The sequence below is a fragment of the Zosterops lateralis genome, assembly GCF_965231275.1.
Source record: "Zosterops lateralis genome assembly, chromosome: 1".
In the NCBI taxonomy this organism is placed as follows: Eukaryota; Metazoa; Chordata; class Aves; order Passeriformes; family Zosteropidae; genus Zosterops; species Zosterops lateralis.
The window spans coordinates 45,621,527-45,634,701 of NC_139762.1; the positions used below are offsets into that span (position 1 = coordinate 45,621,527).

General features: G+C 46.0%; 1 protein-coding gene across 1 annotated transcript in view; it reads left to right on the forward strand.

Moving 5' to 3' along the window:
• The window catches only part of RPSA (ribosomal protein SA), a 194,725-nt gene that overhangs the window by 1,631 nt on the left and 179,919 nt on the right, over positions 1–13,175 (forward strand). Inside the window, exons 4-7 of the mRNA XM_083874362.1 lie at positions 1,121–1,366; positions 2,162–2,290; positions 2,530–2,698; positions 2,793–2,909. Coding sequence (XP_083730488.1) covers positions 1,121–1,366; positions 2,162–2,290; positions 2,530–2,698; positions 2,793–2,887 — 639 coding nt within the window. The 3' untranslated portion in view covers positions 2,888–2,909. The remainder of the gene's footprint in view (positions 1–1,120; positions 1,367–2,161; positions 2,291–2,529; positions 2,699–2,792; positions 2,910–13,175) is intronic.

The window sequence follows — 13,175 nt, forward strand, 5'->3', positions numbered from 1 at the left end:
ACACCAGGTATAACTACAGGAATGCTTTCTGTACACATGGTCTTTGTGTTGCACTTGGCAGCTTAAAACAGATGAGTTGAAACCCACTCCCTATTTCAGGGCATTTGATAACTTGTTTTTCTTCCATATCCTTCTTTCTGTTGGATTTCTATCATATTAATGGTCAGTCCCCTTCTCCCAGAACTGCTGTGTGTAATTGGTACTGATTTTCTGGGGGTGGTAAGCACCTGATCTGAAAGGTGTCAAAGAAGAAGTTTGCTGTTATTGAGCAAGGCATGGTAACTGGTATATTTGTAATTTTGACTCCAAAATTGTAGCAAAAACATTCTGTTGTAGAAGGTGATAACCTTTAATTAGTCACTGGAGTTGGTGAGGTTAGTTTCTTTAGGTAACTGCAGGTGGGGCCACAAATGTTATGGGAGATTCAGGGGTGGATTTCTGAAGGAAAAGTTTGGTATCCCGTGGGCTTGATGTGCACACTGTTAAAGCTTGATGCTGAGGTCAGTTTCTGGCCAATGAGCTCTCAAGTGTCGGAAGTGTGCGACAGCAAAAAAAGCAGGGTTTTCGCTAACGCCAGGAGAGGGGCTGCTCCCTCTAGGATTGGAGTTTGATAGTAGGCCCTGCCACATGCCTGACAAGTTGGAAGCTGTTGCCATTTAATAAGAACTGCCAACTGCAATTTCAGTGGACACAGCTACAATTTGTGTGTATTTATTGCTGAGTTTTTGTGTAGTGCCTTGAAGTTCCTGGATAATGAAAAGATGTAGAAATAATGGAAGAGAATGTGCTTTGCTTTTTTCGTAAGCTTATTGTTTAATTCCCTATTCCATGATTTAATTATTAGAGTTTGAAGTGAAGCTTGCCAATAACTTAAAAGGAAGAGAATGCTTTTTTCCATATCCTGACTTACTGCTTTGCTGGTGGATATAGTCTTCTAAACTCATGGTGTAACTCTTTTCAGCAACATTTCTGTTTTGTCTCCTGAGGTGGTGAGCCCTGAATTCACAGGAACGGGAACAAATTGCTCAGTTAAATTTTGTGCACATTCACTGACAGTGCCTGGGTGACCTGTCTGAAATGCACTTTTCCTGCCTCACCTTTGCCCGTGTCCCTTTTGCAGCGCGCGGTTCTGAAGTTTGCTGCTGCCACCGGGGCTACTCCTATTGCCGGGCGTTTCACCCCCGGCACCTTCACAAACCAGATCCAAGCAGCTTTCCGTGAGCCGCGGCTCCTGGTGGTGACGGACCCACGGGCTGATCACCAGCCCCTGACAGAGGCTTCCTACGTCAACATCCCCACCATCGCCCTGTGCAACACCGACTCCCCGCTGCGCTACGTGGATATCGCTATTCCCTGCAATAACAAGGTAACGCTTCCTCCAGAGTGCGCCCTGGGCTTCCAAGATGGATCTTTCTGCAAGGGAGGATTGGCTTGTATCTCACGTGTATCTAATTAATGTCTCTTGTAGGCGGGTGGGGAGGAGAAAATAAACTGCACACAGTTGGAGCTTGGAGCTGAGGCTGGTTTCTGGCCAAGGAACTCTCAAGTGTAGGACGTGTGCTATAGTAACCTGGCAGGATTTTTCGCTGACGCCATGAGGGTCTTTGTGGCCCAATGAGTGGAGTTTGATAGTCATTCTTGCCACAGAGCGTGAATATGAATGAAAGGTAAAGTGAACTGATAGAGAAACTGCTCTGAAATATTACCTTGCCAGAAATTGCCTGAAAGGTAAAGTCTAGGAAGAAGAGAAGCTATCTTTGATCTCTATCTAGATGTTAGTCACCAAAACTAGTGTGAGCCACGTGAGGATGTGCGTAAGCTTTGTTTATTTTGTCAAGTTTTCAATTCCTTCATTCTTGAGTATGTGGTGAACATCATCCCTGTCTTTTGAATGAGATTCACATAGGGTGGTGAGTAGGAGAAAGGTCCATAACAGGAGATTTATTTCAGGCCATCTAATGGTATCATGATTTCTGCAGAGACCTGAAAATATCCCACAGAACTTGAAAAGTTGACCTTTTTTTGAGTTGAAGTACTTCAGTCTGGCATTGGGAAGTAATGTCTTTCACCAAGCACAAGCCTTGGATGGGGTACAAATAAGTCTTCTGCTCTTTTTGCAAAGGTTTATCTTAACAGCAACTCTTACTTCCTTCTGTTGCAGGGAGCCCACTCAGTGGGCCTGATGTGGTGGATGCTGGCTCGGGAGGTCCTGCGCATGCGTGGCACCATCTCCCGTGAGCACCCGTGGGAAGTCATGCCTGACTTGTACTTCTACAGGGATCCTGAGGAGGTAGGAGCCTTGTGACAGGGAGTGTGTTTCTGGGATGTTCTGCTTGTGCTTCTATCCCGTGGTCCTGTGTGTCTGCTGTTGAGAACAGGTTCTACCAACATAATGGTGGCACTTCACACTCTGCTGTGGTGGTGGGTTAATTGTACTGCTGGTTGGTGCCTGTTGTCTGGTATGTGATAGTACAGATTGTATTCTGGGATGTGTTTCTGGGAGACTCAGGCTGGGCTCTTCCATTGCAGATTGAAAAGGAGGAGCAGGCGGCTGCCGAGAAGGCAGTCACAAAGGAGGAATTCCAGACTGAATGGACAGCCCCGGCACCTGAATTCACTGCTCCTCCTCAGCCTGAGGTTGCAGATTGGTCTGAGGGAGTGCAGGTCCCGTCTGTGCCCATCCAGCAGTTCCCCACAGGTCAGTCTGGGGAGGTGTCTGTGAGAAGGGGTGGGGGGTAGTGTTGTGGGTGGAAGGAGCTGGGGAGCACTAAGTGTTGTGTTTGTGATTGCAGAGGACTGGAGTGCCCAGCCTGCCACCGAGGACTGGTCAGCGGCTCCCACGGCCCAGGCTACTGAGTGGGTTGGCACTGCCACAGAATGGTCTTAACTTCAGCCCTGCTGTACTGTGAAAAATAAAGGCTGGTTTAATACACACTGTGCTGGTGCTGCATTTGTTAAGTTGTTGGCTGGTGACACATGGGTAGCATAGGGCACAGTCCTCAGGCAAGAGCAGCCTGTCTGTTACACTCTGTTACATGGAGCTGGGGGCTGCAGGCTCTGTCCCTGCCTGCAGCAGCTCCCTGGGCTGTCCCTGCTGTCTTAGTGTCTGATCTCACATTCCCACCTTCCCTGGCACCACCGTGGTGAGGAGACAGCAGTGTGTGTGCTCATGGGAGAGGAGGTGGTGACCTGGGGCAGAGCAGTTTGCTTTTAGTTTTTATAGCAGCCTGTCTGGGTCCACCCAAATAGGCTGGTTTTCTTGTTCTGCCTGGGGTTTCACAAGTTTGCAGGGTGAGGAAGGTTCTGGTGACCAGGTGTGGGAGGTGGCATTGACTGCACAGTGTGCTGAACAGAGCCCCTGAGTGGGAGCTGCCTCTCTGATGGAATCACAGCTTTAGCATCAGTATTGCCAGTTCCTTCCTCAAAAATATTTCAGTAATCTTCAGTGAAAAAACCACCTTCTTAATTCATCTGCTTTAGTTCTTGAGGATCAATTTGCTGTGATTATTAGCAATAATGAGAGGTAGGGTAGACCCTTCACCAAAAGAAATGGGATTTTGTTTGTTGGTGAAGATTCTTCAGATTGGGTCCTTTTTTCCCATGTTGGTGTGGTCAGAGATGCTCCTTTTTCTACCTTCAGCACTGCCAATCAGCCTGCAAATAATGTTTTCTCTTGGCTCATGTGCTCATTTCATTTTACTGAAATAGTGCATATTAGGAATAAAAAAAACCCTAAAGCAAGTTATGCATATTACTGCACAGTATCTGTCTAAAGGAGACTGATCTTTCTTCCTCTTGTCTTTACCTATTACATGCAAGGTGACTAAAGGTTTTGTTAATAATGAACAGCATTTAGCCAAGAGGTAGGTGAGCACTTCATTTGTTCCTGAAAAAGTCCTCCCTGTTCTGTTTGTTCACTGTGTTCCTCAGAATTGTGCTCGTGGCACATCCTCTGGTACTTCCCAGAATCCAGCAGGGGGAGACTCCTTCCTGCCACCTGAGATCCGTCATTGTGTGTCAGGGTGTGTTGAGAGCCTGGTCATTTTGGGACTATGTATGAGCGTTGTAGCTGGATGAAGAACAGCCTGTACAGCACCTGCTGATAGACTCCCCAGATCTGAGATGACCCCAAAAGGTTTGTTGGTCTGGGCTTTGTTTTCACTCTGCCACATTAAAAATTTCCAAACTCGGAGCACAGTCTTACCCCTTGCTACATTGAATCTCTGCAGTTACTGTCACTGTTTCACCGCTGTCCCATTTTTTTATCCGTTCTGTAACTTCTTTCATGTGAATGTGTTCCTGTTAATGAGTATGTAGAAGTCAGCACCTCCTCTGTGGGTGATGGTGCTGTTTTAAATCAATTGGTTCTGAGTACTTGCTGCTGAAATGTTCCCAGCGTGTTACTGCAGTGTGGTTGTTTTCATTTAAGTATTTCCTAAAGTTTCGCTTTGACTTTCATGATTTTCATTCTTGGAGCCAAGGACTGGCAGTGACAGGTGGATCTGCACAGCCTGGTCAGGAGACAGATCCCTGCATGTGGATTCAGGATCACCTTGCTGGGGTAATGGGTGGAGTGGGAGAGATCGTTTGCCTGCAGCACTGCAGAGGGGATGAATAGCAGCCTTTTAGAAAAGGAGATAGGCTTGGCTGTGACAGCAGAGGACTCATTGCAGGAATGGTATGATCCTCAGCATGCCAGAGGCACAGGATAGGAAAAGTCTCAGGAATGGAGACAGCAGCAGAGATGTAGCAGAAGATCCTATGTCTGCCAGAACTTCCCCTGTGGCAAATAACTGGCAGATGTAATCCATTGAGGCAGTGCAGAAGAATAGGGAGAGGAGGTATGAGCAAATCCTTGAGACACTGGCTTGTTCATTACTTCTTCTGTCTCTTTTTTTTTTTTTTTTTTTTTTTTTTTTTTTTTTTTTTTTTTTGGCAAGTGTAGCATTGATGTTGAACAAGAACATCAAAGAACTTGTAACTGTTGTTCAGGATCTGATTTGGCCCAAAACTGCTTAAAGGGTGGAGGTCTCTGTATAGTGGCAATTTCCATTGAAAGTCATGGTAGTGTTTCCTTTCTCTGTGACCCTCTCTTTGTATTTGATTTGGGTTGATGGAACTGGGTTGAATGGGGCTGGGTGAACTTTGGGTAGCCTTCTTCCAGAGTTGGTCTCAACAGGAGCTGGCTGGGGTTGATGAGCATTGTAGAACCCCTCTGGACAAATGAGCTGTTGCAGTCCTTGCCAATATGCTACTGTGTGATCCATGAGTGTCTCATACATAGGGGCTTTCCAGTTCCCTCCCTAGTTTACATTGCACTGTTCACAGATGTTTTCATCTCCAGGCATTTCTTTGCCCAAACAATCATGATATTTTTAGTATCTGCGTATTGTCAGATTACACCAAGGCTTTTCTTTTGCAGGAAGCAAAGGGTTTTACACACAGCTGAAGAGACTCAGCTCTCTGCTTAAATCCAAGCTGAAAAAATGTTCCACTCTTTGTATCTGTAGTCTGTTTTGCTTTGTGAAACTGAAAATGCCTATAGGAAGTTCGATATTGCATACTTATATTGTGAGCCTGTTTATTAAAATTAAAGCGCTGTATAAGTAAGCATGCAAAGGAAACTGAGGTTTGTGTGATGAATTCACCTCACTGCTCCTCTTAGGAGGCTTCCTCCCCACCCAGGACTGTAAGCATGCAGTTGGAGTGGATCTTGTAACACATTTTTTTTTCTTGGATTACTAGCATCTTGATGCAGATAGATTCTGCACAGAGTAAAGCATGTGGTAAATCTGCAATTGTCAGGAATGCAGCACTGTCCAAAGCTGTGTATCTTCTACCTTAGGACAGATGAAGCCTGGTACCTTGAATATGTGTCCTGGCAGGGGGAGAAAAAAGAAAAACATTCCATATTTATGTCATTATTGCTGTAAGACCAAGGTGTTGCTGGAGCTTGTCCCCACTGCCCTGCAGCTTCCAAAGAGACATCAGCCAGCATTTCAGTCAGTTTCTTTCCTCTAGCCAGTGCTTGGCACTACCAGCTCCCAGCCCTTGCAGCCTAAAGCTTGTGAAAATCACAAAGCCTCAGAGTTGGTGAAAACCTGGTCTGCATCGAGTCTGCATCTTGTAAAGGTAGAACAGTGTTACAGTTGCATGTAGCACTGGGAATGAAGAACATCCTTGATCATCAGCCCTGCAGAGAAGCAGACTGTGACAAACACCTTGGGCATGGGTACAATCTTGCTATGTCAGAGCACTGATTTTCTCAATTTATTGCTATATGGGGCACTGGTTTCTGAACCTGTTTTTATTTGGTTTTAAAATATTTTAAGGATACTCACTGCCATTTTTCTGCTGTCCAACTTTGGAAGCACATAATTTTCATTTATACATTGTTAGTTTTTACACTCAGTAGTCACTTCAACACTATGTAATGAAGATACCTTTTTGATATCTATAGCTGAAAGAACGTGTTTTTTCTGGGCTGCTGCTTAAACCCTCAGTTAATCAAGTGTTAATAAAGTCTTGAGTTTACCTGGAATGTCTTCTCATGTGACAGAGTGCTAAATATTTCTTGTCAGTGTTTCACTGACTACAAGATTGCTTTATTAGTTCTGTTCAAGTATGAATAAAATAAATTCTAAAGGGATGCAGGATGTATACTTTGAAATTATGGCTCCCTAACCATGCTTTGAAGGCCAGAGAAACCTGCTTTGGTAGAAAATCTTTCTCTTCATGCTAAATGCCATTGCACCACATGCAGAAGGGTTCCTGAGGTTGGGTCACACAGCTCACTCTTCATTTTGGTACGGTCTTGCTGGAGACTTTTGGGCAGGACAAGGGGTTCCTCAGTGCACAGGGACTGCCTGTGCCCACTACCCTTGGGGGCTTGGGTTTAAGCAGCTCTGAAGGGGGGAACAGTCTATTGCATGGGCCAGAGGGCTGAAACAACATTTTGGCTCCTCAATGGGACTATACTCCCTCCCACCACATATGTGGGTCAGGTTTAGGATTTTGCAAAGCAGGGAGCTCTGCATGACAGGTGTGGCCCAGGAACAGTTGTGCCAAGCTTTTGCCATGTCAGGACATGCTGGCACTGCTGTGCTGCAGCTGGGAATGCCAGGGTGCAGCCGTACACACTGGAAAGCTGCTGTGAAGCTCAAGTTCTCACCTGGAATGTAGAATTTGTTAGCATTGCCCAAGAAACTGGTTCCAAAGTGTTTTCCACCTTACCTCCTGAATGCCATGGGGACGCTCAGAGTGAAGGAGACGGTCTGAACGTTTGCCTTTTGGGTCTGAACTAGGTCAGGACGACCCTACCAGCCTTTTCCACTCAGACACCGGCATGGTGACAGAAGTGGCTTTCCGGGAGCAGGCTGACACCCCAGCACCGCTCCTACCTGGCAGGAGACAGGAGGGTGGTGGTGCCTCGCACGACTGCTAAGTACGAGCGTGGGAATCGCTTCCCGGTGTCCAGTAGATGGGGCTGTGGTTCCTGCTTGGTTCCTGGTTCTGGGCAGAGGGAACACCCGGGGAGGGCAGGTACAGAGCTGCCCCACCCTGGCTTTGTGACTTCCCTGTACCAGAATGGTGCCCTCTCACCGAGACCATAAGATACCTAAAAAAGCCCCAAACGACAAAACTCTACTATTTTTGTGTAAGTGTCTCTGAGTGTTAAACTTATTTCCTCCGTGCTCAGCTGCAAACTTGATTTTAATTAATTTTAATAATTAAGGGAGCAAGTGTGGGATGCTCCTGGCTGTGAGTGCTCCTAGTTGAAGAAACTCCATGTTGGAAACTTTCTAACTCATCTTTTCTGTTTGGCTTATTGCTTCCAGCATTTTCTAGAATGGCTCATCTCCCTACTACTCCCAAAGCTCCCAGGTATACAATTCACTGCACCTGTTGGCTTTGTTTATAGATGAAAAAATTAAGCAGCACATGCAAAGAGGGAATCAGGTGTGAATCATTTTCCCTCACTTGTTATTTTTCTGTTAGAGCCTCTAATTTGAGAGGAAAGATTAAAAAGAAAGGCACCACCATTTCCCTCTCTGCAGCATTTTCTAAAGGCTCCTTTAAGCTCATTCCTGCTCCCAGCTGGGTTAGGTTTTACGAGTCCCAGGTGCCATGGGCTGAAGTGTCTTCTACCATTTTCTCACAAGGAGTGGTATGGGGTAGGAGTGGATGTGCTGTTGGCTTTTCTTCTTGGCTTTGTGAGGCAAACCCACTTTGTCCGTGTGCTGTAAGCAGGCAGTGGTTCTTCATCAGCTCTTTCAGGAGGGCTGAGAAGTCTAGAAACTAGTTTTTCTGATTTCAAGAGTTCAGCCCTTTGAAAAGTTTTTAGTTAAATTTTAAATCATAATTCTTTTCCCTAAGCCTGTCTTGGATATCTCCTTGACTCCTATGCTGCCCATGCTCATTTTAAATTTTATTTTTGTTTTGTGAAAGCTTCGTGTTTGTGTTTATTGTTTCAAAATGAGAACTGGGATTTCTCAAACCATACGTTGAATATAGAAGAAGGAACTTCATTAAAATGTCAAATCTGAGATTTGTGATTTTAAATACGCCAAGTTATCAACTCTGCATGGTCTCTAGGTGGGATGAGTGCTCTGTGAAGCCATTCTTTTATGGCCTGTGCTGTCTCTACTCCCCTGGGATCTCAGGGATGGAGCTTGCTCTGTTGAGGTAAGTGTCAAGTTTCTGCATTTCTTTAAATTTTATTTTAAATCTTCTATCATTACAAGAATAGTGGATTGACCTTCCCTTCTAGTGTTCATCTCGTAGGCACTGCTCTTCTGCTGCTAAGATAATTGCAACAGAAAATATGGAGGCAAGCAAAGAGTGCCTCTCATGGGGCAGAGGGGAGCAGGGTGGGCATCAGGCACAGAGCAGCTCCCTCTTTGCTCTCCTAGGCTGGGGTGAGCTCAGCAGTTGTGGTAGCTGCTCAGGAAATATGTTGCTGGTACCATAGGGATCCCTGTGGCAATTGTGTCCTTGGTACATCTTCCTGGTTAGATGGAATTTAAGGGATGCTGTCTAGGATGCATCTGGGTATTGTGGAGCCCCCAAAACTGCCCAGAGGCTCCCTTTTTACCTGGAAGGCCAGATGGAACTGTAATCTCACAACAGTTTAAACATATGTTACTTTCAGAGACTCTGCCTTGCCTTCTATAGTCTTTCCTCTGAATTCGGGGTCTGGTGGTGGAAGGGAAGAGGAAACCCTTTATTTTAGGTGGAGATTTGTTTTTCCTCCTGGATTTTGTATTGGAGGAGTACTGTGAGCAGTGTATGTCTGGTTCATCCCCAACGATGTGATGGTTTTGACTGTTTGGTGAATAACCAGTTCAAATACCATACTTTGCTTCCACGGCACCACGGTAGTGTTGTGTACCCAGATGATGACTTATCCTATTCCAGCAGGGCAAGTTCAACTCCTCAGAGCCAGCTAAAGGTCTTCAAAAGCTACTTACCCTCCATATTACTGGCATAGGTGCTGAGGAGGACATAAAGTGCTGAAAGGGCATGTACATGACACTGGGCTTTCCCTGGAGATGGATTACAACAATTTTACACCACTTCTGTACAAGGGAACTGCTTTTGCCCATGGGTCAATGCTCAGGGCAGTGCTAAGGCAGATGTTTCCCAAATGTTGGCTCTCTGCTGCTGTGGCACAACCCCATCCTTTGTGGGCATGATGACAGGGGTGTGGAAAGTTGAGCAAAATCTGTCGAGTTTCACAGGCAGAGCTGCAGCTGCTTGTGAAGAAAACCTTGCCAGTGGTTCATTTGTTCTATTTGCAAATGCAGTATCAAAATGCTTCTGCAACCTTCTCCAAGAACTGCAGAACTTCTTGGGGAGCAGAAGCTGAGTTTGACACGGCCCTGTGCAAAAGCCCTGCAGCCCTGGCCTTGGAGCTGTTTCCATGCTGCAGCAGCTGCAGATGGAGCTGGGGGACCTGCAAGCTGCAGTGGTGCTGCTGTGTGAAGCTCTGTTGGTGATCAGGCAGTGTTTGTGCTGCTCTGTCCAAGCTGCTGTAGCAAAGTACTCTGGCTAATGAAGAAGGCATGGTTTTTATTATGGTGGTTTTTTTTCTTCTCTTCCTGGCCTTGAGCCCTCCAGGTACCTTATTAAAATAAATCTGATAATAGCCTTCATATTTTGAAGATCTTACATATCTGCCAAGGCACTGAATTATTTACTGCTGCTGCTATCCAAAAAAAACCCCCAGAAGTCCCATATGTGTGAAATGTTTCTTAATTAGAGGAAGGTTTGGATCTGCAGGCTTTTGTAGGGAAAGCCTTGGCTCCTCCAAACAACTTTGCTTTGAAGGAGGAAGAATGGAGGAAGGGGGAGGACACAGCTGTTTGGGATGTTTCTGCAGCTGCTCTTCCCTTTAAAAATGAGTTAGTAACGCCATTAAAATAATGTTCCACCTCCTACTAATCTGATCTGTGCACTTGATCACTGTGATGGTTTGTCTATCCTCAAGCACTCCAGGTAACTGTGCTGTGCCACTTTGGTTGTTTCCATTTTATTTTCAACTGAGCTGAAGTTATTTTTTCTCCCTCCCACATTGCCAGGAGAGGGATGACACTGGCAGCTTCTGCAAACATTGCTCGGCTCCTAACGGAGAAGCTCTGCTGCTTTTATATCCTGCAGCTGTTTCCTTGCAAAGATTTTTCACTGCCTTGTGAGGCAGTGGTGGGTGCAGTGTGCCCTTATCTCCATGCTGGCCCCAAGGCAGATGTAAGACTCTTGAATTTTTTACCCTCCTGATTTCCCAGCTCCATGAGCTGGGTTAAAGGATGCTAAATCCCACTCTTGTTGCCTTGGGCATGAGCCTCTAGGGAGCACAGCTGAGATCAGCATTAGGGATTCATGTGTCCCACTGTTGCTCTCCTGCCTGGATCTGCTCCTCAAGAGATGGAGAAGCCTCTCAGTGGTTGTCCCCCTCCTCCTCTTGGATTTTCTGCCACCTTCCAGTGACTTTTGACCATTGGGTCTTTCCATGGAGGTTTGATGCTGGTGCACATAAAGCCCTTGCCTGCTGGGAAATGGCATCTGTCTATCTATCCATCCATGCCTGGGGGCCTGTCAGCTCTCCTCCCTCCACCTGCGTGCTTGGAGCACCAGCTGCAGAGAAATCTCTGTGCTTCAGTGCTTCCTAGTTTTGCTGTCAATCATGGAGGAGTGGTGCAGAAAATAATATCAATTCTGAAACATTTTAAAAATCCATTCATCTTGATCTCACTGCCTGTGTGGATACATGCATACACAGATTGTCTCCTGATATGTGGGAGCGTGGTGGCCTCTTTTGCTAAGGTCGTGGAGAACGTGGGTATTCTCTGGGTAGCACCATGTGGTACCAATTTAAGATTTAGAGACAATGCTCACAACTGGGTTTTGGTGTTTATAGATGACTGAATGGAAGGGGACCCCAGGAAGTTGGGTGCTGTGATTGCAGTAAAGCCAAGCCTCCCTGCATCAGCTCAGTGTTGTGTTGGTACAATCCATTTAAAACACAAGTCTGAGTTCTGATTCAGCACTGATGACTATGTTGTGTGAGAAATGGGCCAGGACCTAGAAATCCTGGTGTTTCAGAGTCACTTTTTTCCCTAGGGGAAAGCTGAATCTGAGCACTTGGGAGTGATAAAGCCTTGGCTGCAGATGAAGCTGGGCTGCCACCTGCCAAAGGACAAGCTGCTGCCTCAGGGCTCAGGCAAATGGCAAGAAAACCATGACAGAGAGCAAAAAATTCCCCACGGCTGTCAGGCTGTAGAACTGATAGCATTGCATGTAATATGAATCAAAATGGGAGAATCACAAATTTAAAGTCTTTTGGCAAGCACTCCATTTTTCTTCTCCTTTTTTACCAGGACATTTCTGCTTTGAAGGGATGTGATTTAGAGAGGTGGTGGGGTGAGGCTCAAAGGTCCCTGTCTGGCCTGCTTTGGTGCCAGCAAAACCACTGATATGTGGTTGCAGAGAGTGCAGAGAGGGGTCTGAACATGCTGGGATGGAGGAAAGTGGGAGACCTGCTGTACCCATGGCCTGCTGGGGCCAAGGCAGGGCCCCACAGGACATTACATTAATTCTTAGTGCATCTTCACCAGCATAGAAGCTGCTCTTGTGCTCCTGACACTGGCAGGGGCCCTGCCTCTCTGGGCTTCTGCCAGTGCCAGTCTGTGAATGTCCTCCTTTGAGTGGGGCAGCTATTTCTAGAAATGACCCCTTGGCTTTTCTGTATTTGAAAACAAAACTCAACCACATGATTTTTGAAGAATTTTTGAAGTCTCTTTTTATATATCTCTTCCTTGTATTTCCTGGGAGTTCTTTTTTAAGGTTCTGATCTTTTTTATAAGCCAAAGATATCAAGGGAAGAGCTAGGCCTCTACAAATGAGCACAATGCAGTATTTAAGCTCTTAATTCCTGTGAGGAAACAGATACTTTAGTGTTTTCTTGGGTTAGACCTTTAAAGTGGAATCCTTTTTGAATTTTCCTCATGTCTGACCTAACCAGACTCCTTCGCTCAGTTCCTTGAAGATGGACATTCCCAGACTGGCACTGGCAGAGCTCCTGCCCAGCCAGACAGGAGTTTGTGGGGCAGGATAAACAGATAAAATCCCAGTCTCCATCATCAGGATTTTTCTCTGTGAAGTGGTTTTTGGTTGCCTTTCTTGCCTGGATTTGTCAGAGGAAGTTTCTTAGAGTAGGTCTGAGAAACTGGTGCTGGTGCCAGTGCAGCTGGTGGCCTTTGTCCCTACAATGGCTCTTGTGGTGTCCTGAGCCTGGTTGTAGGCTTGAGGTTTCTATAGCTTAGATGTGCAGCTGAAAACCTTCCTCAGCACCCTGAAAGAAAGTAAAAATCCATCCCCAGAGCTCTGGTTTGTTAACTGGTATGAGGAAACCCTCTCCCCTGTCTGTGAGCAGAGAAAGATTCCAGAGAAGTACAGAGGTGGATGACACACAAGACCTCTCCAGCTCACATTTTCAAGCAAGGTGACACTTCTGTTTCTGTGGAGGTTCAGAGTGTGTGATAAAAGGCTTTGTCATAGTGCAGGGTTAGCTATAGAAGGAGAGGATGAAAGCTCAAGATGGTCTTGACTGCTTGTTTAGAATACATGAGGTTATCAGGAAAAAGAATGCTGCCAGTAGTGGTGGCATCCAGTGCTTG